Raw genomic sequence first — 26,204 nt, 5'->3', positions numbered from 1 at the left:
GGGAGTAACTACAACTGCTACTTGCTACTGCAACTGCGAGCGAAGAATAGAGCATCTCGAATTGCAATAATGCAATTAATTCGGATATCCCGCGTCTAGCAGCATCCACTTCCATCTAAATCTACGTTTTGGGCTTCTAGAGAAGAAGAAGAGTCGGATAAATTAGATTTTCATCCGTGTTGATTGGTAGAAAAGCGGGAAAAGCGTGCATGATGAGTTTGCTAATTCAAATGGCTCTGGCAATGCTCATCTTGTTCCTGTTTGCGGCCTCCTCTGGACGGGGCCAGGTTGGCCAGGAGTTGAGCTTGCTGCCGAATTGACCTCTTTTTAGCCTCCAGATTTTTGTAAATTTTTATCGGAATTTGTATGTGCAGAATATTTTAAATCTTGAATTTCAGATGCAGGAAGGAATGCAGCAGCCGAGGCGGCTGCTATGGCCCGATGGCGGCCGAGACACCGCCGCCGAGTTGAAGCAGTCCAGCATCGAAAATCTGGACAAGGAGCAGATTGAAGTAGGAATTTGACATTTCGATTTTATTAAAATTGAATTTTCTAGGCGCATTTTGAGCCAAAATTATAATTTTTCGTTCTTTCAGGAGCCTGAAATTGCCGACTCTTCTGAAGAGGAAAAACACTGAGCAACTCAAACCTGCTGTGGTCAAAGTTACTGCAGATACAGCAAAGGAAAATCAGAAACAACAGGAATACAGCAATTCTCTCTTATTGGCGGGCCTCCTTACGGGTGAGCAGCCTTTCATACTGTTCATTTTTTAAACTAATTTAATTTTTTCGTAGGGCTACTCACAATTTGCACGGGTTTGCTGTATGCGATCAAGTTGTGCATGGAATCTGCCCTAATCGTGGATGTCTAATTGAATCAGCTCTCCGACGGCGGGTCTTGCGTGTGCTGACACTTTGATTTTTAAATTTACTCCTTAGTTCACACCATTGTTGGGCCTAATTAATTAATCTTTATTTATTTTTATAGTTTGTAAGCACTTTACAAGTTGTGCTGTTTATAAAAGCGAACATCTTACATAATGCATAAAATAAAATTATCATTGAGACTTGAAAAAAGTGCAAATATACTAATTTTAATCATGATAGCTACATTTTCGCTATAAAATTATTGTAAAGCAGATTTTATGCCTCGATACGCACATTGGATCATAAAAATAAACGCCTGAAATTCAAGGATAAGCAACTTCCTGGACAAAGCTGCGGTGCAAATTGCCTATTTCATCGCAGTAGAAGACGGGTTTTGCTTTCTGTTAAAATTTTATAAGTGAAACGGATAGAGCTAATTATTTACGCCATTATTAAATTACAATTTTGGCACTTGACGTGTGCTTCAAATAAATTCAATTCTGCTATCAGTTTGTTCTTGGCGTTGAAATATTTATGTTGGAAACCGAAACCAGTTCCGCCAAGCGCGTTAATAAAAGACAAAAATTTGTTTTTCTTTGGAAAACAAAAAACAAAATCGGAATTTCACTTAAAAATATATGTTAATTGTTATTTCCAAAATAATTTGTATTAATTTACAGGAAAAAACAAATTTATTTTAATATACAGATATTCAGTTGATCACAAACCTCTAAAATAGATAGAAAAAATTATCTTAGATCTTGATAAACGCAGTTTTTCACTGAAAGTGAAATATTCTGTACCACTGGAAAGTCGGCGCTCAACATAAGAATTTTAGCCATCAATTTAAAATTTTATGATTTATCAGCGTAATTGAGAACACTTTTCTGCTCGGTCTGGTTTGCAGACGTCCAAGTTTTAGCGAGCCGGACGTCGACAGCCAAGACTCCCAAGGCCGAACCGTCTGCAAGAGTCTACGACGACCCCTGCGCAGCCTCCTACTTGGTCCTCTGCCAGCAGGAAGACGCGTGCATCTTTCATTGATTCCAGGTTTCAAAATGTTTTTCTTCGTAATAAAAATAAAATGAACTGGTTCAAACGGGCTTACGTGGTTTCAATTCAATTTAAATAATTTTAATAAAAAAAGGTTTTCCGAATTCATTTGTTTACTTTAATTATTCATAATTAGTAGCACTTGAATTATTTTAAAGCTGCAGAATTCTCTCAGACAAAAGAAAAAGGTTCAATCTTCTCCTTGAAAAAGGAACAAATTACACCACACAGTTAATTAATGTCAACCTTGGTGTATTAAAAGATTTCATCGCGATGTTCGAGGAGTTATAATTTTGAATTTGATTTAATGTGGAAATTTATTTCGAAATAAAATACAATGTTTCATTAGGCAAGATTTCACTCAAGAACGACCAACTTTCTCTTCAAAGAAATGCTGCAACGATTTGGTCAAAACAATATCTTTCTCAAAAGTTAGATGTCAGTGAATTGAATTGATTTGAAGAAGCACAACTTGGTGTGAGCAGGACACTTTTTCTTCAAGTGGTTAGAAATTCTCAAATTTTGAGAAATTTCAATCTTGCTGAAGACATCAAAGGCAGCGCTCGAATTGATCCTTTTCACCTGATGTTCTGTGGACCGCTGAGTCCTCACGACGCAACCGTCCTTGAAAAACACCTTCAAAGTGAAAGATCCACCAGCAGGAACCAGAGCAGAGTGATTGATCAAGGTGCAGCCATTCAGTGGAAAATTTTCTGGAAGTGTCACGTCTTCGGAGAGTAAAGATGACAGGCTTTTCTGCTGATTGTCCACAGTTGCGGTGATTTCGGTCACTCTTCCACATGGTTTTCTCCTGGAAATTTAAAAATTTGTGGTAACAATTATTCTGTTGGCTCCAAGGTTGAAGTAAAAATTTAATTTAGAAAAGGAAAATACAAATTATCCATGTAATTTTATGACTTCCAGCATTGCGGAAGCCCAGAGTTACATTTTTAAATGCAAAATTTCGAATATTTACTTGGCACTGTTGGCGAAAACCTCCTTGTTCAAGTCCAGGATGTTGACCAGCTCAAAGCCTGTGATTCTGATTCTTCTTTTCGGGGAAAGCGCGAGGGAAACCCAGCAGCGACCTCCGCCACTCGCATTTTGTTCGTAGAAGTTATTGGAACACGCCACGTAAGCTCCAGTCAAGAAAACCTCTCTGACGCCGAGGATGTGGCTGTCGTGGACCAAATTCAGCGTCTGCTGGCTCAGCATTTCCGTAATGAGCGATCTTCCTATCGAGATGGGACAGAGCCCAGGCGCGAGCTGAGGCTTCTTTGCCCCGATCAGAGGGCTTGTACTGATCAAAACGCTGGTCTTCTCCTCTCGCGTCAGCATGGGAAACACCTTGGCCAGGTCAGCAGAGTCGAGAGTCAGAAGCCGAAGGCCAGGAAGACAGCATTGCCGAAACAACTCTCTGCAAACAGCGCAAAAATCAGCTTTGAATCTTTTAATTAAATAAATCCTACCTCTGATTCCTTTTTGTCTTGATGTATTTGAGACAAGCACTCAGGAGTTCTGACTCGGATTCGATGCTCATCTTGTCTAAATTGCAGAAGAGCTTCACTGTTTCCTCGCTGGCCTCGAGGAAACTCGCCTGCTTCAAACAGACGCTCGTCTTCGAGCCTAGAATCTACACACATTCATGCGTCAGAACCAATCAGATTAAATTTCTTTGCAAATTGTACCTTGAGACACACTGAGGAAACGGCTTCCACCATGTAATGCTGGCTCAGCACTGTCCACACGTTGTCCACGGTGAGGAAATTGTCCTCGAGCAGCTTCGAGCACTCAGATCCAAGTTCGTAGATCATATATTCATCGGCGGCCGCTGCCAACTGGAGGCAACAGTCCAGACTGTCCACTTCGGACACCAGGTGTCCACACAAATGCGTAAACCTTTCAAATTAAAAATATTAAATGCTACACATGAGTTAATTGGTCTTACTCGATGACCAGTTCAAACACTTTTGGCTCGATGTTTTTCAGCCTGATTTTCCCGTCGCGTTTCAAGGTCAGAGGGCTGTCCAGCAGGCTCACGAAGAACTCGCTGCTCACCACAAGGTCAGACCGAAAGGCATGAATCTCCTAAAAATAATAATGAGGTTTTAAGAAAAAATTAAAAAGCTCATATCCCGTTAAATACCTGCGCAGTGGCATCCGTCGCGCCGACGAGGAAGACCACGTCGGACACAAGCCCTCCTTTCAGGGCCTTCAGCTTCTTAGTGGCCATTGCCATCTGTCTCTCATCAGCCATGATGCGTGCTCTTCTCTGAGAGGTAACGGAGCAAAGCGCTTCTGATGGTTTTCAACAGAAGCAGCAGCCACTCTTTTATAATTGTCGATCGCAAAGTTGCTCTTGCTCTTCTGGTCCTGCACCAAATTTAATTTTTGTAGAAAGACAGAGAAAATTGGCGGGACGGCGGGGCAAAGACGGCCATTTGCGATTGGTGATTGGTGAGTGGCGCCAGCGGCCAAACAAGAAAACCACGACTCTGCAAGTTAATTTTTAATCGGTCATTTATACCGGTACCGGTGAAAATTTGAGAATTTTTGAGCTATTTGCACATTTCTTTCGTTTATAACAGTTAAATCTCATAAAAAAGTGAAATTTTAAATATTTCTAACAAAGATTTGAATGATTTGACACAGTTAAAATGCGGTATTTCTTGTAAATTAGTACTCTCTAGTACCGGTTATTTATGGAGCACTCGAGGAGAAAAAATACTGAATTTCCAATTTAATGGAAATAGTAACAGAGTCTGTGCAAACTTTAACTTTTATTCTTTATTTTTAGCTGTTATTTTTGAACGGATTATGAAGCTATTAAATATTTGAGTGTATTTAAACAGCATTTAAGATTCATTTAGTCTGTTTAAATGTTCTTAAATTACTATTTAGATAAACTTGTCTTATCTCCTTAATATACCCTCCACCTATGTACAATGGCGCCACTCGCGGCACCCGCACTCGCCGTCGCCAGTTGCCGTCCTTAGTCCGCAGCTTGGCTGTTGGCTGGGCCCTCTGGGCCACTTCCCGTTCCCACCACGGCCTCCAGCCGCCACTATATACACCTTTTGCCCTCAGGGCAATGCCCTTTTTACGTTACGGCGGCGTCGTACTGCCTCAGGTACTAATTTTAAGCACGCGCACAGAACAACAAAATTAACTTATAGCCCAGTTTTGTTTTTAAAATGAATCAGTCAAGGTTTCAAACGGAGCGAGGCCAATTAAATTGGCCAGACTGAAAAAACAGAACACGGCAACACGCAAACATTTTTTGATCACCGCCGCCATGAGATGTCGCAAATAGCCATAGCCAGCAGCGCCCCACCGGCTCCTCCGGAAATTAAAGCTCCCTCGTATAAAGAAAAGTCCTTATATTAAGAGTCGCACTTATTAGCTGATCAACGTCCCTATCTTTCCCTATGTTAAATGAATTTTCTTTTCTTGGAAACATTCCTCTACTCACAGCAGAAAATATTTGAGTTCAGCGCTGAAAGGGAAATCAAACACAGATTTTCATCCCGCGTAAATCTAATTTATTTTTGTAAATCGAATTTTGGTATAAAGGATATTGCATTAATTTCGATGAATTGATTCCTGAAAAAATTCTATTTCTTGATTGTGATCAACGATCGGAGGAACTTCTTCGCCTCCTCACTGCAAGTGGATTCTAGCACAGTTTTTCCTCCGGCGGTAGTTTCTTGAGGATCGGCTCCCTCACTCACCAGCCATGCGCAGATTTCTTCATTGAAGTGGTCGGCAGCAATGTGCAGTGTGGTTTTTCCTCCCTCTCCCTTTTCCTTGATCAGATTTTGGCCCTTCGCGTGTATCAATTTGGCACATCTCAACTTGCGGTTAACGATGCAGAAGTGAAGGAAGTTGTTTCCATTAATTTTCAAACTCAAATCGGCACCGAATTCAAGCATATCATTAATATTTGTAAGTTTATCTTTGACCAGGACATAATGAAGGGGAGTGTACAAGTATTTGTCGATTCGGTTCACAATGTCGCGGAGTTCGGGTCCAAATCTTTTAATGATCCAGTCTGCATTACTCACGTTCTGAGCAGCGTAATGGAGGAAAGTTCCATCATTGTATTTGTTCACAGCGTGGATGTCTTGTCCGTGAACGATCAGCCACGAGCATATGTCCACGTTTCCAAACATTGCTGCGAGATGGAGAAGTGTGGCACCATCGTCACAGACCTCGTTGATCAGGGTTGCGTCCTTTTTGTGCACAAACTCCACTGCGTCCACACTGCTTGTCACGGCATAATGCATCAAAGTATATCCTGATATTTTGAACTTCATATTATTGCCTAACAACTGAAGAAACTTGTCTGCATTTACAGCAAAGAAAGGTATTCTTTTAATTGCTGACACAAGAGCGTTCCCACAAGCATTTCTTTGTTCATCAGAGGAGAGTTGGAACCTTGAGAACAGATATTGAAGGATGTCTGTTGCATAGTTTCTGTTCAAAGCTGCCTGGCTTAGGACTTCGTTTTTCCGCGTGTCTCCCCAAAATAAACTGTCGTAAATTTTGTCCTCTTCAAGCAACCACTTGCAGATTTCCAAATCTCCATACATGCATGCTGTCAGAAGAATTTCAAGATGATATTGCGGATCCTTGCCAAACTTCATATCGTTCTCACAAACGAATTTAGAGAATTCCAAGTTGTGTTCACAAAAAGAAAAGCGTAGCATGCTACATCTATTTACGGGCTCTTGACGATTCTGTGATAGCTGGAACAATTTGATGGCGATATTGAAATTTCCAACTTTAAGAGCATAATCAATAGCCCTTTTATTTCGATAATCTTTCTCAGAAAGATCGCATCTTTTCTCAATGAGGTAGTCGATCAGAGCATCTCCGTGGGTTTCGTTCATGGCAGCGTAGTGCAGAGGAGTGGCGCCAGATCTTCTGCATTTTTCTTTTACATTGGCGCCCTCCTGTTCCACGAGATGACGGCAAACCTCAACATCCGACTTCTTGGCCGCAAAATGCAGAGCGGGGAAGTCGCCTCTGTTCGCTTGGACTTTGTCCAGTTTGGTCTTTAGCGTTTCTTTTTGCTGTTCTTCCAATTCCATGTCCTGAGGATTTTCCAGCTCTTTCTCCAGTACTCCTGATATAAAATATTTGTCTAACAACTTCAACGCTAATATTTATGGCTCACCTTTGGTACTTCCGTTTGTTACGGATTTCTCCTCCTCTTTGCTGCTCATCGCTGCTTAGTCGGGGCTGCAAACAAAAATAAGCGTCGAAAGCATTAACTTTTACTTCTCATCAGTGTATAGCAAATTATTTATGATTTCAGTTATTTCTTTATTTTGCACACTCATTGAATGCTTGAAACCGAATTCAGTTTAGCTTTAGTTAGTTGAAATGATATAGTCTTCCTAGCTTACAAGCAGAATTATCCAGTCCGTTCCTTTTTACAACTTTTCGGTTCAGTCCGTACCTGAGTCGCTTCCATTAGAAGCAGCAGATATGCGTTGAGGAGCAAAAATGAACCACATGCATCAGGGAAAGGTTCAATGACTTATGCGGTGGGGCTAAATTCCACGAATAAATGAAATATTTCAAATTTTTTCGAATAAATTGCCTGCAATATGATTAATTAAAAATCCCGCTTTATTTTAACAAATAATGGAATCGTAATTTTACCCTTTTAACACTTACTAACATTTTTCAGCATTTTAGCGCGAGTTTTAAATTTTCATGGGCCGTTTTACGCGTCTAAGGCATTGCAAAGAATTTTTAGAGAAAAATATGGGTTGTGGTAATGATTTAATTAATTCTAGTGAATTGCAGATTAAATAAATGAAATAACAAATCTTAAAAATCATGTAGCAAAAGGTAACTCACAGGATGCTGCGCAACAAGAAATAAAAGTTTTAGAAGTTCCAACGGAGACTCTTTGATGCTCAGAGGCGAACCAACTGATTATAGCGATGAGGGAGCAATAGTTGTTGTCAGGGTTTTACCTGACGATATTACGATCAATATTATTTGTAACCAAAAGGGGAGCGTGGAGGGAGAGTCTCAGGTCAAACAACCACCCCTCACGGAGGGGAGCGCTTGCACACACACACACACACTGCTCCTGCTGGCGGCGAACCGGTCAAGTCGGGCAACCTCCAGCTCTCTCCCCTTGCTCATCCCTTCGGTAGCCGCAGTGTGACAACCAATCAGGAGCAATCTTCCTCGCTAATGAAAGGGGAAGATATTTTAGACGCTCTCCCTCAAATACGACGGGTAGATGCGGCCTAAAAAATTGCTTTTTAATGCTGTTTTGACTTTATTTACTTTAATGGCAAAAGAATGTCCAAAATTTTTCCATCCCCAACCCCCGCCTAAACGCGCACCTCCACATACAAGGCGCGGCAGCTTCTCAAAAAATACAGCGAAGGAGGAAGGTGGGGGATGGCGTCGGCTTCGCTGCGGCGAGTTGGAGGGTAGAGGGTGGCTCGGCGGCAGCGAGATTAAGACGAAGTTGGAATAATTGTTTCTCTCCATCCTCTGTGATGAAATGGCGGTGGAAGAAGCGCGCTGCCCACAGAAGGCCGCAGTGTGCGACGCAGAACCACGCGTTTTCCTTTAGTTCGCACTGATTTTTTCCGGCAGAAGCTTATTTAAAGACCTTATTCCCTACATGATTTCCTTCGCGTGATTCGTATCCTTATTAGTTACTTCTGACCGATGGGAACCAGCACAGATCGAAACACGGTGATTAAAAGCCAGATTGCCAACCAAGAATTAGACTTTTCAAAATTTAGAATAAAATAAGGAAAAGATAAGAGATATTTTTATTATAGCGTTTAGCTTTATTTGTGTTTGTGGACATTGACCAAAGAGGAATATTTATTTTTACCAAGCACATTATTGATATGCAAATCTTATAGCTTCTCTCTATATCGCTCTCATATATAACATAGTACTACCACTTTCCTGAGAGTCAATAAGAGCCTCCCTCTGCATGCTGGCTAAATCTCGCTTTCTCTCCTATGATAGCAGCTATAGGATCCTTTGAAGGAGAATGTCAATTTTAAAATAATGGTTCTTAACGCTAAATTTATTAAAATAAATCTTTTGCATTGAACGTATTGCAATTTTGTTCTCAAGCTATGCTCAAAAAAATGCTCGTTCTTTTTCAATGTGGGAAATCCAAATATGTTTAGTAAAGTTTTTATCAGAACAGTCAATTATCTTCATAGAAAGCTACACAGCAGGAAAGAAGGGAAAATATATACTTTTGAAATTTCCTTCGGAGCAATATCAAATCTTTGATTATTCTGCGTTCAGTATAAAAGTTAAATTTTACTGTTCAACTATAGTGTCAATTTATAAAATAAAAACTATTAAAATTAATTTTTCTATCTTTTATTGAAGTAAAGTGAATATTGCTATGATTTCATTCGATGGATAAATGCTTGGTATGACTGTAATTTTCAGCTTTGACGGCATAATTAATTGCTTTCTCACCATGAGCATCTTCTGCATTAATGTCGCACCCTTTTTCAAGGAAGTAGTTGATCAGACCAATTCCGTAGATTGTGTTCATGGCGGCGTAGTGAAGGGGTGTGGCGCCCAATTCGCTGCATTTTTCGTTGACGTCGGCGCCCTGCTCCACGAGGCGCCGACAAACGTCAACACCGGACACCCGAGCCGCGTAATGGAGAGCGGGTAAGTCACCTTTTTTCTCTTCAATACATTCCAGCTTAATCTTGATTATTCTCTCGTCCTCCTCATCCAATTTCATTTTCCTGTTCTCCTTCGAAGTTTGTGGTTCTTCTGTCTCCAGTTGTCGTTTTCCTGAAACGATCAAATTTAATTTAATCTTTAGAACTTTGATATAGCTATGTAATTTATGATAAGCCCAGCTTTTAAGCAAAATCTTATCATGGCTTTGGCTGCTGACAAAATTTAAAATATATAAATGTAAATACATATATTTTTTATCTTGTTTCTTTCCAGTTTTATACTAGCTTCTGCTTACAACATCCCAGAAATAAAATACTTCCTGCGACACCAATCTATTTTAAATCCACTGATCAAACATGGCTTGTGACTGCCCATGTGTCCAATTACCAAAACCTCGAGACTTCATCGTATATAGGTTATAAAAATCTATACTCACTGCTCGTGCTGGAATTTTCTCCAATTTCTTTATTCTCTTCCATGTTGTTAATTCTGCAGTTTCGTCAACTGGGAACAAAAAGAATTGAATAAATAAATTTACTAACTTTTTCATATATGTTTTAGGCCCTATCTTCATAACGAACAAAAAACTGTTTATATGATGCAATAATTTCATACAAACGGTATTGTTTTAAACCGGGAAAACAACCCTTAAATTGAATGAGAGCTTAATAAAAATTTACTAACGAAACAATTTAAACTGGCCACTGCGTCCTTGTTTTCATTTTTTGGTCCAGTTGTGACACGGCTGTCTAGGGTTTGATAATTAGGAATAAATGGAAATTAAGGACCTGAGGCGCTCGCATGCCAAGCAGCGGAGCAAATAGCGGGGGAGAAAAAATGAACGCGCATGGAAGGAAGGAAATACAAATGTTTTTAGAAATAATTAAAACTAGGCTATGGTCACTTTCGAGGTCAAATTGGGGTCGGGGGTCGATCGAGGGGGCGCCCCTGGAGTCGGGTGAGATCTGCAAAATATCGGCGGGCGGCGACCCTAGACGGGTGGCAAACCTGATGGTCGGTAACCCTAGGGGGGCGGCCGACCAGAGTTTGGGGCTATCTACGGGGATGTGGCAACCCTAGGGGGTGCGGCCGATCAAAGTGTTCGGGCTCGCCGCGCCGACGCGACGCGCGCACGTCACTTCGGGCGCGGCGTGCGAGTAACCCGACGCTACGGTGCGGCGCCGACCACGTCCGCGATCTTCCGGGCACCGGGGTTAACCACCCCCGCGGGGTGGTGGAGGGAGGAGAGGGTCAGGGCTCGACGCAGAAGGGCGCGAAAGTGCGTCAGCGCGACCGCGGCACTCGCCTCAAAATTTTCCGATGCGACGCGCGGACGCCACTTCGGGCGCCGTTTACGCGTGAAGCGACGCTACGACGCGGCGCCGATCACCTGCGTGAGCATCCCGGCGCGCACGCCAACGACCCCCGAGGGGTCGCGCGTGATCGCGAGGTTCACCGCTCACCGCGGGAGGTCGTGAAAGTGTGTGTGCGCGACCGCCGTCCCTACGCCGTGTGTACTGGTACTGCTCGACAATGAGCTGCAGTTGCATCACACACAACGCGACCTTTTCACTGCGCATTGAAAGGCGCGTTTTACCTGGCAAGTGCACAGGTGAAGAAAATAAACAACATTCCAACCAGCAGGTGCTGTGTGCGGGTGTTTGGGGGAAAAAGAAGCGCTGCGGCTAAAGGCATTCATGACGAACCCCTCGATTTTAAAACGAACTCAAGAGGCTTTCTGGAATATTTTGATTCAAATAAATATGTCATTATAATTAATTAAATTAATACGCTTATACAAATAGACCCACATTGCGTCCTTTACTGTTTCGTCGCACAAACAGGCCAGACCAAATTTGGGCTTTCTCGCGCCCAGAAAAAATTAAAGTTCGATTTTCTGCGTGATTGTCGCTACCCGCCTGGAAAACAGCATAGCAAAAAATGGTTTTCTTTTTGTTAAAATTCGACGGATTAATGGATTAATGGGAGGGTTGGGATAAAGCCTACTTGCTCATTAATTTTGGATTTCAGACCAATTATTGTCAAGATAAATATTTGGAATGTGATTTAGTAGGAGACTTACGGAGAACTGAAGCTGCAACAGGCGAGAAAATGTGGTGAGAATAAGATAGAGCTGACGCGTGCACTGCTCGACGCTCTGACTGACAATGAGAAACAATGCAAGCAGCGGAACACACAAAGGCGACTGTTGTACTGCGGTTGAAAAGGTGAATGACCTGGCAGGTACAAAGCTCAAGATAACAAAGAACATTCCAATACACGGCAAGGGTGTGGGAAAGAAGCTGCTTACCTAAAAGCGGAGAGAAAAATTCGTCACAAAGGCTTCTGCGGATCAACATTCTTAATAATTTACCAATTTTGTTTGTACGTCGACCAGAAAAAACGCTTTTCCTCGCTCGTAACTTTTCTAACTCTTAGATTTTTATTTTAATTAACTCTGTTTGATATTTATTTTCTAATATTTTATGTCAAATGAATATTATTTTTCGTGAACTAAAATAATATGCATATTTTAACTTGATTTCCTTTTTTATTAAAAGTGGATCAAAATATTGTACTTATGGAAGCAACAAAACAAGCAAAAAACCTAGAGAGAAAGAGAGCAACGACTGAAAAAGAAACATTCGTTTTCCTTTTATTTCGGGGAACGACCGATTTTTTCGACAAAACGTTTTTTATGGCATTCTGGACCAAAGTAGGACTATGCATTTCCATCACTCACATTATTGAAATGTAAACCTAAGCTTCTTTTTCTCAAATAATGAGTCAACGTACTAAAAAAAATATATTTTTAATTTAAACATTGAGTATTGGCATTATGTGTAAAATGAGAACATATTACGAATATTTCCACCATTTCTTTCATTCCTGCGTTGGTGGTGCTGCGAGTTGAGCAGCAGTTGGATTTTTGGAAGCGTTCCGGATTCATTCCAAATGTTCCTCGGGGTAAGAGGCATATTTCGAGGGATGATTCGGATGCCATTCCAAAAGCGACGAAAATTGACGGAGTTTTTTTGGAGGAATTCGTAATATTTTCTCATTTTACACCTTTTGGAGATCTCAAAAAGAGCAGAGTCATTGATCATTGATGACGAGACGTGTGCACTCATCATTTTTCTATCGATTGAATTTTCTCTTCAACTCTTTAAATAAATAAAAAATGATATCAGCCGATCAAAATGAGAAACAATAATCACGGCGGTGAAACGAGCCAAACGGCCGGCCATCGAGCGCAGATGCCGCTGCCGCCGAGAGTAAAATAAATCAAAGCAGACAAGTGGCGCTCGGGTCCGAAAACAAGAATCGCTGATGGAAATTGGCGCTGCAAGAAAATTTTCTATTTCCAGAGTCCGATAAATAAAGAAAAAACATCCGGGTTCAGTAAAAATATGCACCATGGGAAAATTAAACTATGATGCTGAAAACTAATTAGTTAAAAACTCAGGGTCGCACATTAAATCGGCTATAGTTAAGATGAAACGAATTTTCCACCTGGAATATGCTTAAAATAATTCATTTGGTCTCTGAAACATAATGAATCCATCACTAAAAAGGGGAAAAAGTGAAAAATGCTGTCGGTCAGCCACAGAGCGAACCCGCTACTATAGAGATTTCATAATATATTATATGAAAAAGAAGTGAACCTCGTAGATTCGTGTCTTTCCTGCCATATGGAAGAACTTATTTAACAGCCTATTTGCAGAATAATTGAGTAATGGTGTTTTTTTTTAATTTTAAATAAATTAATTTCTATCGCAAATATTCGGGAATGCACGCACGCCCAGATTTATGCGGAACGCAAAAAGGAAATGTCGACGGCTCACTGCTTAGCACAATGCCAGAATGCCAAGTTTATTTTCATGAGTGTGCTTAAAGGCCATATCAATAACGTTGGACAACGTGGAATGATTAGTATTAGAATATTTGAAGCAGAATTTTTGAAGGCTATTTGAAGGATCTGCTGCCTGCATAAAAGGAGAACACGTGGTGAAAAGATTTTACGAGAGCCAGATTTCCACCTGTTTAGAATTCTTTGGGTTTTGAGTGACAGGAAGTTTGACAGTGAGAGATCGGATTTTCTTAAGTGAATCTTTAGAATTTAGGGAATTTTCCTGAAATTCATTTTATTTCTTCTTTCTCGCAACGCTGCCAAAAGTATTGTTCAACATAATATTTTGGTCTGAACTGGTTCATTTAATAAATGAATCGTCCCTTAAACTTATTTTATCTATTTATCGAGATGAAATTACATATATAGCCGCTGCAAGGTGTGAAATCCAGCAAGTTGAGCTAATTGAGAACTTCAAGTCAATGAAACTAACCACCTTTTGCCATCCCTGACATTGGCTTGCCGGAATTAGATTCATCGTCCACATCTCTCACCATGTTAAATGAGTTTTTGTTAGCGACTTTTGTGTCCGAATTCCTGAAGCTATATATATGAAACTAAATTGGCGTCAAACGCACAAGTTTTTGACTAGATTTTAAGTCTTAACGTTTGAAAACCTTTTGTTTGGTATAGTCTTTATTCTCTGGAAACATTCGATAATGATAAAAAGAAATTTTTGCCAACAGCGTGGAAATTTTAAACAAAGACAGATTTTCATGCCGCGGAGAACTCTTTTATTTTTGTGTAGCGAATTACTGTATGAAGGATGTAGCATTTATTTCGATGAAAGGATTCTTGAAAAAATATCTATTCCTTGGATGTGATCATCGATTGGAAAAACTTCTTGGCCTCCTCACTGCAAGTGGATTCTAGCACAGTTTTTCCTCCAATGGTAATTTCTTGAGGATCGGCTCCCTCACTCACCAGCCACGCGCAGATTTCTTCATTAAAGTGGTCGGCAGCAATATGCAGTGTGGTTTTTCTACCCTCTCCCCTTTGCTTGATCAGATTTTTGTTCTTGGCGTGTAGGAATTTGGCACAAATCAACTTGCCAGCAACGATGCAGAAGTGAAGGAAGTTGTTTCCATTTCTTTTCACGCTCAAATCGGCGCCATGCCTTAGCAAAGATTTAGCTTTTTTAATTGCATTATATTCGCTGACCAATGCCCAATGAAGAGGAGTGTACAAGTATTTGTCGATTCGGTTCACAATGTCGCGGAGTTTGGGTCCAAAATTTTTAATAATCCAGTATCCGTTGGTCAAGTTCTGAGCAGCGTAATGGAGGAAATTCCCATGATTGTTTTCGTTCACAGCGTAGATGTCTTGTCCGTGTTTGATCAGCCACGTGCACATGTCCTCGTTTCCCAAAATTGCTGCGATATGGAGAACTGTGGCACCATCGTCACTTACCTCGTCGATCAGGCTTGCGTCATTTTTGTGCACAAACTTCACTGCGGCTAGACTGTTTGCCACGGCGTAATGCATCAAAGTAAATCCTGATATTTTGAACCTCATATTGCATCCTAACAACTGAATAAACTCTTCTGCTCTTGCATCATTGAAAGGTTTGCTTTGAATTACTGGAACAAGAGCTTTCCCATAAGCATTCATTTGTTCATCAGTGGAGAATTGGAACTTTGAGAACAGATAATGAATGTTGCCTCCTGCATGGGTTCTGTTCGCAGCTGCATGGCAAAGAACTTTCTTTTTCCAAGCGTCCCCCGAAAAACTGTCGGTAATTTTGATGTCTTGAAGCAACCACTTGCAGATCGCCAAATCTCCATACATGAATGCTGTCAGAAGAATTTCAAGATCATATTCCAGATCTTTGCCAAACTTCATATCATCCCTATAGATGAATTTAGCAAATTCTAAGTTGTTTTTCCTCATAGAAAAGCGTAGCAAGCTCCATCTCTTTTCAGGTTCTCGACTATTTTGTGATAGGTGGAACAATTTGATTGCAAGCTCGAAATTTCCCCCTTGGAGCGCATAATCGATAGGCCTATAGTGATGCGAATCTCTATTTTCGAAGTCGCATCCTTTCTGAAGGAAGAAGTCGATCAGAGCATCTCCGTGGGTTTCGTTTGTGGCAGCGTAGTGCAGAGGAGTGGCGCCAGAACTACTGCATTTTTCATTTACATCTGCGCCCTCCTTTTCCACGAGATGACGGCAAACCTCAACATCCGACTCCTTGGCCGCAAAGTGCAGAGCGGGGAGTTGGCCTCTCTTCGCTCCTGATAAAAGAATTTGTAAAAACGATTTCAGTGTGAATGTTTTATAACTCACCGTTGGTACTTGTAATTACTGTATTTGTTACAGTTTTATCCTTTTTGCTGCTCATCGCTGCTTAGTCGGGGCTGCAAACAAAAATAAGCGTCGATAGAATTAATTTTTACTTCTCATCAGTGTATCGTTTGTATGATTTAAGATTTTTCCTATTTTCGCCCACTCTTTAAATACTCTGGGAACCGAATTCAGTTCAGCTTTAGTTTGTTATCGCCAAAACAAAGTTAAAGAACTCGCAAAAAGAATGATTTTATGGGACGGCTTCAATACTAGCCAGTCCGTGTTTTTTTCTTAAGTTCAGTCGTGGTCTTGAGACGGTCGATCGCATTTCAAGGAGCAGAGCTATTAGGGGAAAAATACCAAAATTAAACGAGTCAAGGGAATGAGCCGCAGAAATACGGATGTGAAAATGAAGTCATTCGTACAGGCGGTCTATCCGTTAGTTTTAAAACAAGCTCGGACGCATGCGCAATTCTCGCATTAAAATTCATATTGCTTTTGCAGGATAAAAATTCTTCGTCGCACCGGACTTTTTGGTCAGAAAAACCTAATTCGACTCTCAGGCATGATTGGAAATGATATAGTCAGTCTTCTTACTTAGATTGTTGGCAGAATTAACCAGTCCGTTCCTTTTTACAACTTTTCGGTTCAGTCCGTACTTGAGCCGCTTCTATTATAGAAGCAGCAGATATGCGTTGAAGAATAAAAATGAACCACATGCATCAGGGGAAGGTTATCCAGTGGGTCTGAATTCCACGAATAAGTGGAATAATTCAAAAGATGTGGAATAAATCCCCTCTTAATATGTCGTTTAATTACGAACCCTACTACATTTTAAGCAATGGAAACATCGTTTTTACCCTTTCAACACATACTAACATTTTTGCGCAAGTTTGAATGTATCGTGGGCTGTTTAACGCGTCAAAGGCAATGCAAAGAACTTTTAGGGACAAATAAGGGTTGTGGATATAATTAAACTAATTCTAGCGACTTGCAGATCAAATAATGAATTAACAAATCTTAAAAATGATGGAGCAATGGTAACTCACAGGATGCTGCGCCACAAGAAATAAAAGTTTTAGAAGTTCCAACGGAGACTATTTGATGCTCAGAGGTGAACCAACTGATTATAGCGACGAGGGAGCAATAGTTGTAGATAGAATTATCGTAAGAAGCGACGCTCGAGAGGAGACAAACGCGCCTGCGCTATTGACTCCTTGCGCTTTGCCTGCACCCTGATTGGTAGGTGTAAAACAAATATGCCTGATTTGCTTTAATGTATCACTATTTTTATGTAACAAACTCTTTATAGCAATCATAAAATCCGCGTCTCGCTTAGGAAAAAATTATAATTATAGACCGAGGAGTGAAAAGTGAGCGGAAACCCTTTTGGAACAGCGCGTAAGGAAATAAAAATTAGAAAATTCTTAAGGAGAAATCATGAGTACGCCAACCAGATGACCGCAGCAATTCAAGAACGCTGAACGCGGATTGGAAGAGAAGCAATTGGGGTCAACAGCACGAGATCTTAGTGGCAGGAATCCAGGAATGGGTTGAGATAAAACTCTCATTCATTGGATATCAAACCAGTTATTAAAGATATAACTGTAAAATATGATTTAGCGACTTACGGATCGGATAGTGGAAGCTGATTTAGGCAAGAATTTGAGGAGAGTATGCAGGGCCGACGTGCTCACGGCTCAAGGCTTGGAGAATCACTAAGATGAAACGCAGCGGCACCAAGCATGTCGATACAAACACGATCACGAGCCAGCTGGTCCAGGAGATGAGTTGTGAAGTGTGAGATGAGGAGAAAAAGAGAAAATCTGTACCTCAGTTTAATCTCTTAATTTTTAATTATTAAAATTTACTCAGTTTTGACAGTTTTTATTAAGTACAAGAAATTAAATGCCACTGGATATCATTTGTTTCAGTTTATAACGTTGTAAGTTTATATATATTTAAAAAAATTGGTGAGCACTATAAATTGAAATGCTCTATTTCATAAATAGCAGTATTCACGCGCGCCTATACCATTCATGAATTAAGCTTTTGTGTCAAACGAACGCTGCCTCGGTTTGCGTAGCTTGTAAAGATTTATTTTTAAAAGAAAATTTCACAGCCGGATAGAAAAATAATTATTATTCGAATTAAATGAACAAATTTCAGTTAATCAAAAAGCTAAGATCCACTTAAGTTGGATATCAGGTATTTCGACACTTGAGGATTCGCTTTGGCTAAAATGATAATTTAAATAGCCATCAGAAGGAGATGTTGATTGCACTTTGGCCGTCTGTCTCGTCGGGTAGAGGATGAGAAGAAACCGAGATTTGAGCGAGAGTCTGCCACGGCGTCCCACTGAGAACTACTTATTGACCTTGTTTCATTCTTCATCCGCGCAATTCTCAGCTTAAAACTAGTTGGTGCTCGAGTCGCTGATCATGCACATGCACTCACCCAACTCACTTTATTTCTCACATAATTTAGTACAGTATTGTAGATAAATTTCTAAAATTTCATGAAATAGAAAAAGACTGCGTTGATCCTATAGGCACCTTCTTTTTTTAAATAAAATAAACGAACGAAAAATCCAGATTTAACTAAACGAAGTTGAAACAAAACCGTAGGCAATGAGGCAGCTATGCACATTATTTGAATTAAAATGTGGAAATATTGGTCAACATTTTTTGAAGGTCTGCACGAATCGAGACACTTGATTTAAAGAACGGCCAATTATATACATACAAATTAAAACGGTGGTTCTTGGGTGGCGGCCGTGTATATGCGCAGGCACGCGTGTTCGGGCAGTTCAGCCAGTTCAGGCCGAACAGTGTAACGACAGTGTCGCATCGGTCCAAGCGGGTGAGAGCGGCTATTTTGTTAGGAGATTTTGCCTCTACTTCGTGCTATTTTTTTTTAACTGAAATAGCTTGTTTGGGCGTTAGCGCTGCGGGCTGTAAGCTAAGGGGTTGGAGAGCACTATATAATCGTTAAAGTAAATATAAATAAATGTAGAATTTAGTAGTATATAATATTGAATTATTGTTAGAAAAACAAATCAAGAAACAATCGAATTGGTAATCGTAGAGACTAAACAAAAAATATCAAGTCTTCTGCATAGCAAGCGTAAGACACGCTGATGAATAGTTTATTTCTAAATATTTTCTTCCAGTCCTATTTTTTTTTTTGCTCTCTTTTATCGCCAGTTTCATAACCTACCGAGTGCAGTTGCAAAAACAGAAGAGTGGATTCTCATCAGACGGGAGACCAGAGGCCACGGACGAGAGGTCACGGATTTGACCTCTTATTTCTCTTCTCCCAAATGTGTGATAAGCACCAAGCAGAGGCGGCTAAAATAATTTCGTGTTTGCGGCTTTAATATTAAAAGTCGAGCAATCAAAATTTTTATAACCATTTATTATATAAAAACCCCATTGCAAAAATATTTTGATAAAAGATTATGCTGTCCATCTACCATTTTTCTACTGAATCACTATACTGTCCTTTTGCTAAACTTTTTTTTATAAAAACCCAACATTTAACTTCGGAATGAAATATCCGGCGAGTTTTCCACGATCCAGTCCATGTAACTTGCGACATCAGCGAACAAGGAATATTGATTTGGGTGACACAAAGAAGTATTTTTGCCCTCTAACATCACTTTTTTCGCCCTTCCAAAGCTGACGATGCCCCTGATGAACCAGCGGTCGTCTTTTTCCACGGAAAGGCTGCCTCCGCTGTCCCCGTTGCAGGTGGTCGTTCCTGAATTAATTAATAAAATTGAGGAAACTGTAATTAATAAATTAGGAGATTCTCACCATTTGTGTAGCCGGCGCAAAAGTTGTCTCCCGGCCTCAAATATTTCCCGAAAAACCTACTTTTCGACAAGTAGCACTCTTTGTGAGTTCTAATCGGCAGTCGAACCTCTTGCAGCTCATCTGGCAGCGTGTAGTTGTCAGCAAGCCCAAACCCAACCACCTTTAGTTTTAAGAAAAACAAATATTAAAATCCATTAGTCGAATTCAAATACCGATATACCATAGCTTCAGTTCCAGCCACGCGAACCAAGTCAGAGTCAGAGTCGTCGTTCCACAAGCAAATCGGTCGGACATTGTCAGTAATTTTTATTTTTTTCTTCAAAATTATGAGTCCGACGTCGCTAATGAATTCCGCAGATTCATATTTCGGGTGCACGATCAGACTGCTGGGCTAAAAATTTTGCAAAACATGCGGATGAAAATCATTAACTTGGAAGAGGTATTAAACCTTTCTTCTCTGAACACCAGGGGCTCTTCTGTGTCTTCTATCATACATCCCAAGAGCAACTCTGAAGTCCTCTGCTTCTGATCCAAATATGCAATGTGCAGCTAAAAAACCAATTTTTAATCGAAGTCAATAAAATAATCATTTCTTCGCTTTAATCTACCAGTCAAAACTACTGTCGGCGAAATCAATGTCCCGCCACAGACTCCTCCAGTTTTTAAACTCTCAATGAAAACATGCCAAGGATGATCGCCTGTCTGAGAAATGTTTCCTCCGAAAATATTACTAATCGGTGGTAATTCTTCAGAAGAATAGTCATTTTCTCGTTTCCTTCTTGTTGACGTCGGTTTGCTTCCGCAGTTTGGGAAACTGAGGTTGTCTGGCGGGGTGAATCCTTTTTTTTAAAGATTAATAAATTTGCTGTGAGCTAATTAGGGTTAAATTACCTTTCGGTTGTTTTATTTCCGGAATTGGGCGTAGAGCAGAAATGTCTTTTGCGTGCATTGCGATCTCGTCAATGTATGGCAATATATCAATGTAAAAACGGTCGTTCCAATCATATCTTACACCTCTCAAGAAATACCGGCCTTTGTAGAAATTGATCAGAAAACTATATTCTGTGTGGCAATAAATGATAATCATTGAAATTGAATGAGATAGATGTATATATTTTTCGATAAATCTTACTCCAATCGGTTTCCTCGACACACAGGATATTCTGGATGGGAATTTCATGTCTTTCCAGTGTACTCAATTCAGTGGTGTTTAGAATTCTGCTACAGTTGCTTTGGCCCGTCACATTTGCTGTAGAATGTGACAAAAATGAAGCAAAATTGTGTCAATGGCATTAACAAATATAATTTGAAATATCTAACAGATGAAAATATTTAAATTAAACCCTTAAAACTAGTCAAACAGCGTTTAATCGTTCACACTATAAAAATTTATATAATTTTTTTTGTTAAATAGGTTTCCTTACATTTCCACGCTCGCTGGGGATGGCTGATATAGTGCATGGTTATTACTATATGTTTTTGACGAAATCTCTGCTAAATTTTTTCTTTCAGTTTATTTTGTATCAATATTTTCTGAGTAATACAAAAATTGATATTGAAATAGAAAGCAAAGATACAACGACGCAAAGATATTACGTTAGTTTCAATTTAATTCACGTGTCAATGGTATCAATATTTTTGCTCTTTTCCGAAAATGCATTTTATGGAGAAAAAACTAGTAATTCGTTTGCTCGAATTTTACTTTTCATATAAGTGTATGCGATATAATAAAACATCTTTGTTCTTATTTAGTGGATTTCCATAAATATAAGAAGTTGAAACAGACAAAATAAATTTTATAATCGGCTAAGAAATTTAGAAATGATATGTAAAATTAAATTAAATTTTTAACTGATTCAAGCTATTATGCAATATGTGTTTAATTTTAGTGCCGATAGTTTCAGATTAAAATGCTGTCACAAATTATATTTCCAATAGCATATTTAACAAACTTACCTTGGATACAGGGTTTACTCTATGAAAAAGAATAAAAATAAGTATAAGTCAATGCAGAATGCTAGTTTGAAATTACGAACGTTCCATGGTGACCATTGGAAGTAGGGTGATTCTCTTTGAAGTTGCAAGTCCATTGTGTTGTCACGGTTAAACAAACAAAGGGGAGAAACCACACTAGGAATTTTCTCAGTCATCATAATCGTGAACTCATATAATGGATATATGACAATTTTATGTACATCCAGAACCTTAAATAATGAAAAAGATCTTGTATATAATCTCAAGACGAATGCAATGGTTTTGCTGAAATGGTAAAATAATTACTTTGGCTGACAATCTGATGCAATCCTCATCTGTTTGGCGATAGAAACAATTATCCGGAAAGACCCGTAGATCAGTTGTATCATTTTTATTGAAAGAGCAACGACCTATAGACAATAAAGAATCTCTGTTGTTGATATTCTAAAAGCGAGATATTTTAGTTACCTATTTCAACAATAGTCCTTTGAGAAATAGCTATAGAATTGATGCACACTGCTTGATTGCCTATGTTTGCGACAAACACCAGTTGGTTCTTACGAGTTGTTTCGTTTCCACAGTTCTGGCTACTCAAGTTTTCTCCTTCGTCAAAATCTTTGAGGGGAGAATAATCTTCATGATAGCAATACTACATATTTTATTTATTTAGGTCTTTTTAAAATCGAGTGGTTTTTGCAATATTAATTAATCGGTTTCTTTTTGCAATTTTTTTAAATATTTATCGCTTTGGGTAATTTAAATAGATCCTTCAAATTATGTTCAGCCAAATTTGTTTCTAAAATTTTCAACTAAGCAACTTAAAGAGTGCAAAATAATCAAATAAATAGTAATTGATAATTTCTTACACGGAGGTGGAATGTAGACGTCACTCCGAGACTTTCTCGCGGCGCAAAGCGCGAGGCTGAGGAGGACGAGAAGTCCGAGCCTCATCGTGATTTCTTCTCTGCGCGCGATGGACCAGGGCTGCTGCTCCGACCGTCGCGTACCGCACTTCGAGTCTGATTAAATTATCAAGACGATACTTTGTATGCCATTTGCCCCCAGTTGGCGACTGACCTCAATATATGAATTGCGTCATTCCGTTATCGCAACAAAATTACTATACGAACTGTGCTAATATTTTTGAACAAATAATTTTCTCTTGCTTGTTCAGTAATTAATAATTTTCAGGGCGGTGTGAAAAGAGAGTGCCGCATGTCGGCTGATAAATTTGGAGAAGCCAGCAAGAATGTGTGAATTAAATAGGGATGTGCAAAAATAGTCGATTTAGCTAAGAAATAATCGATCATTATAGTCGGAAATTTAGAGGCAAATAATCGGTTTTAGAATCGGTTTCTAGGCAAATAATCTATCAAATAATCGGTTTCAAATGTTCCTAAATGCAAAAAATCTAAATTTTTGTTGAGCAAAAGAAGTAGGTTAAGGATACCAATTTGATAAAATTTTGCTGAAAACCATTTTTAATTTTTAGATCAATATCAGCTCTTGTGGAATGTTGTACACATGTTTAGCTTAAGTATTTTAGACAGTTAAAATTTAATCAAAGTAGCAGTGATACGTCAAAATACTACATTAAAAAAATCATCGATTGAGTGTTAGTTAAAGTAGAACTTAACAGTCCGCTAAAGATTAAAAATATTTTTGCATTGTTGGCTTTATCAAGTTGCTATTTATGTTAATTGTTTTTATTTAACCAACAGTTAACTTCTACATCAGGTCTGTCAATCAAATATTGAAGCTGAGAAATAAAAAAACGTTATTATTCTATTTTTTTTTTGGTGCATTTTCTAAAACTGATATGGGGTGCAGTGCACCCCATTTCATAATTTAAAAAAACGTCGTTGTAAAACTGCGTTTTTTCCGAAATTTTGAATAAAAAATACAAGATGGCGGTCCCTGTAATGAATTTGGATGTTTCTTTTAGATTAAATATTCGCATTAAAAAGAAATTAAAATTATGTTGTATGTTGGTTAATAATTTTAGTGGTAAAAAATTCTAAATGGCGGAGAATTGACGTTTCCTTTAATGCAGATATTATTTCTAGTTGGTCGAAACGTCCTTTAAGGCGCGCTTTAAAGGACGTTCCCCATTAATGTATCGTGATTTGTTTGCTTTCAGCGCGGAGGCAGAAGCCAAGCACGTGGAGAAGCTGGAGGAAAAAGTCGGCGCTGATGGTCCTGGAGGAGGAGGCGGGGCCGCACGTGCGGCGCCACCGACTGTAAAGCAGCTCAAGAAGGCGGCGCCGGAGGACGAACCGCAGTCGGTGGCGCGTGCCCGCGTGATTGAAGCCGCAAACTGAGTGAAAAGCGGTGAAAAAGATCAATTTCATAAAGAGCTGCTATGCCGGCGAAAAGAATCACGTGCACTTGAGATGAAAACAAGGTCACGAGAAGGCCTCGCAGATGCGAGAGTTTGTCTTGATTTTGAACTTGGCCCTTTTGACCTCCACGCAGCAGCGACAGAAATTACTTAACCATAAAAAGACAAGATAACAGCGAAAATGAAGAATTTTATATGAAAAAGGGATTTTTCTCGAAGCGTGCGTAGTCTGCCAGTGCGATTATGTATCTAACTAAGTATGTTCAATTTTTTATAATCAAAAGAGAGTTTCAGCAAGAAAAAATTTTTTAAAAATATAACAATGTTGAAAAATATTGGCCCAGTTTGTTTTGCAAATTTTTGGCGATAACGGAATGACGCTTTATAGAGGTCACTCGCCAAGAGGGGGCAAATGGCCAAAAGTGTCGATGAGGAGAAAAAGAAAAAATGTGTACTTTAGTTCAACCCCTTATTTCTAATTATTAAAATTTACTCTTTGACAGTTTTTATTAAGTACAAGACCCTAAATCTTCAGTGTTACCTCAACTATCTAGTTTTTAAATTCTTTATCCCCTGATCTCACTATCCTCTAATAGTAGCCATGCGGCATGCATTTTTTATTCTCACCCTGTAAACATTTTTAATATCAGTTTAGAACACCACAATTATTATTTTCTTTTTTCAAATGATCTTTATTATGGTTCTGCATATTTTTTATCTCAGTGTTGCGTCAGGGACAGAATCCTCCTTGGTTTACCCTAGGCCCTCTTGGTGTTTCTTAAGTAAATGCAATATGCGAAAAACTAAACTAGACTGAGATAGCGTGGTGATATTCTGTATATACTTCTCGGAGGGGCGCATGTCCGAAATGTTATCGGCTGTCCGGTAAGGACTTCACCAATTTCTTCTAAAATTAGCCAGCCTTCTTGTTCAGACTTCTGTCTGAGTACCACATATCAATAGTGCACATACTATAACTGCTTTAATTCGTTCCAATCTCGTGAATTTATTTTTTCCTAGTAATTAAATAAAGTCAATTGTCTTGTTAAGAAGAGGGTTCAAACTTGGCTTCCTCGCTCGTGAATAAAGTATTAGAATATTTGAAGGCTATTTGAAGGATCTGCTGCCTGCTTAAAAGGAGAACCCGCGGCGAAAAGATTTTACGAGAGCCAGATTTCCACCTGTTTAGAATTCTTGGGGTTTTGAGTGACAGGAAGTTTGACAGTGAGAGATCGGATTTTCTTAAGTGAATCTTTAGAATTTAGGGAATTTTCCTGAAATTCATTTTATTTCTTCTTTCTCGCAACGCTGCCAAAAGTATTGTTCAACATAATATTTTGGTCTGAACTGGTTAATTTAATAAATGAATCGTCCCTTTAACTTATTTTATCTATTTATCGAGATGATATTACATATAGTCGCTGCAAGGTGTGAAATCCAGCAAGTTGAGCTACTTGAGAACTTCAAGTCAATTAAACACACCTCCTTTGGCCATCCCTGACATTGGGTTGCCAGAAATAGATTCATCGTCCACATCTCTCCCCATGTTAAATGAGTTTTTTAGCGAATTTTGTGTCCGAATTACTGAAGCTATATGAAACTAAATTGGCGTCAAACGCACAAGTTTTTGACTAGATTTTAAGTCTTAACATTTGAAAACCTTTTTTTGGTATAGGCTCTTTTCTCTGGAAACATTCGATAATGATAAAAATAAATTTTTGGCAACAGCGAGGAAATTTTAAATAAAGACAGATTTTCATGCCGCGGAGAACTCTTTTATTTTTGTGTAGCGAATTACTGTATAAAGGATGTAGCATTTATTTCGATGAAAGGATTCTTGAAAAAATATCTATTCCTTGGATGTGATCATCGATTGGAAAAACTTCTTGGCCTCCTCACTGCAAGTGGATTCTAGCAAAGTTTTTCCTCCAATGGTAATTTCTTGAGGATCGGCTCACTCACTCAGCAGCAGCCATGCACAGATTTCTCGATTAAAGTGGTCAGCGGCAATGTGAAGTGTGTTTTTTCCTTCCTCTCCCTTTTCCTTGATCAGATTTTTGTTCTTGGCGTGTAGGAATTTGGCACATTCCAACTTTCCAGCAACGACGCACAAGTGAAGGAAGTTGTTTCCATTTCTTTTCACGCTCAAATCGGCGCCATAGCTTAGCAAAGCGCTAGCGTTTCTAATTGCATTATATTCGCTGACCAAGGCCCAATGAAGAGGAGTGTGCAAGTATTTGTCGATTCG

The 26,204-nt window shown here is 39.3% G+C and overlaps 2 protein-coding genes and 2 long non-coding RNA genes across 4 annotated transcripts; 1 reads left to right on the top strand and 3 right to left on the bottom strand.

Annotated features, from left to right (window-relative positions):
* Positions 1 to 95: 95 nt before the first annotated feature.
* Positions 96 to 1,439, top strand: LOC135944332 (uncharacterized). The gene is made up of 4 exons (XR_010575315.1): positions 96 to 344; positions 399 to 512; positions 597 to 742; positions 796 to 1,439. It is a non-coding gene; the product is annotated as an uncharacterized LOC135944332 (long non-coding RNA).
* A 647-nt stretch (positions 1,440 to 2,086) lies between these two features.
* On the bottom strand, positions 2,087 to 4,326 carry LOC135943377 (uncharacterized). The gene is made up of 6 exons (XM_065489874.1): positions 4,067 to 4,326; positions 3,869 to 4,008; positions 3,609 to 3,819; positions 3,390 to 3,553; positions 2,897 to 3,337; positions 2,087 to 2,731 (listed from the first exon to the last, which is right to left on the bottom strand). Exons 1-6 carry the CDS (start codon positions 4,175 to 4,177, stop codon positions 2,353 to 2,355), a joined length of 1,446 nt encoding a protein of 481 aa, XP_065345946.1. The 5' UTR covers positions 4,178 to 4,326; the 3' UTR covers positions 2,087 to 2,352.
* Positions 4,327 to 19,219: 14,893 nt separating this feature from the next.
* On the bottom strand, positions 19,220 to 21,808 carry LOC135944161 (chymotrypsin B-like). Its single transcript, XM_065490945.1, has 9 exons — positions 21,678 to 21,808; positions 21,598 to 21,616; positions 20,774 to 20,890; positions 20,533 to 20,703; positions 20,250 to 20,480; positions 20,090 to 20,190; positions 19,862 to 20,032; positions 19,642 to 19,801; positions 19,220 to 19,585 (listed from the first exon to the last, which is right to left on the bottom strand). Exons 1-9 carry the CDS (start codon positions 21,792 to 21,794, stop codon positions 19,362 to 19,364), a joined length of 1,311 nt encoding a protein of 436 aa, XP_065347017.1. The 5' UTR covers positions 21,795 to 21,808; the 3' UTR covers positions 19,220 to 19,361.
* Positions 21,809 to 21,919: 111 nt separating this feature from the next.
* LOC135942438 (uncharacterized) lies at positions 21,920 to 22,617 on the bottom strand. Its single transcript, XR_010575095.1, has 3 exons — positions 22,482 to 22,617; positions 22,084 to 22,230; positions 21,920 to 22,025 (listed from the first exon to the last, which is right to left on the bottom strand). It is a non-coding gene; the product is annotated as an uncharacterized LOC135942438 (long non-coding RNA).
* Positions 22,618 to 26,204: the final 3,587 nt, after the last annotated feature.

This window comes from Cloeon dipterum, chromosome 4 (genome assembly GCF_949628265.1).
Source record: "Cloeon dipterum chromosome 4, ieCloDipt1.1, whole genome shotgun sequence".
Taxonomy (NCBI): domain Eukaryota; kingdom Metazoa; phylum Arthropoda; class Insecta; order Ephemeroptera; family Baetidae; genus Cloeon; species Cloeon dipterum.
This window is presented reverse-complemented; position numbering and strand designations above follow the sequence as displayed.

What these genes read in the sequence shown, in the direction of transcription:
- LOC135943377 (XM_065489874.1), bottom strand. Translation starts at nt 4,177, where the DNA reads ATGGCTGATGAGAGACAGATGGCAATGGCCACTAAGAAGCTGAAGGCC. An exon ending in GTGTTTGAACTGGTCATCGA is followed by an intron (nt 3,820 to 3,868) that starts GTAAGACCAATT and finishes TTAATTTGAAAG; the next exon opens with GTTTACGCATTTGTGTGGAC. An exon ending in GTTTTCGCCAACAGTGCCAA is followed by an intron (nt 2,732 to 2,896) that starts GTAAATATTCGA and finishes TTAAATTTCCAG; the next exon opens with GAGAAAACCATGTGGAAGAG.
- LOC135944161 (XM_065490945.1), bottom strand. Translation starts at nt 21,794, where the DNA reads ATGATGACTGAGAAAATTCCTAGTGTGGTTTCTCCCCTTTGTTTGTTT. An exon ending in TGTCGAGGAAACCGATTGGA is followed by an intron (nt 20,704 to 20,773) that starts GTAAGATTTATC and finishes ATTGCCACACAG; the next exon opens with AATATAGTTTTCTGATCAAT. An exon ending in TTGCGCCGGCTACACAAATG is followed by an intron (nt 19,586 to 19,641) that starts GTGAGAATCTCC and finishes TAATTAATTCAG; the next exon opens with GAACGACCACCTGCAACGGG.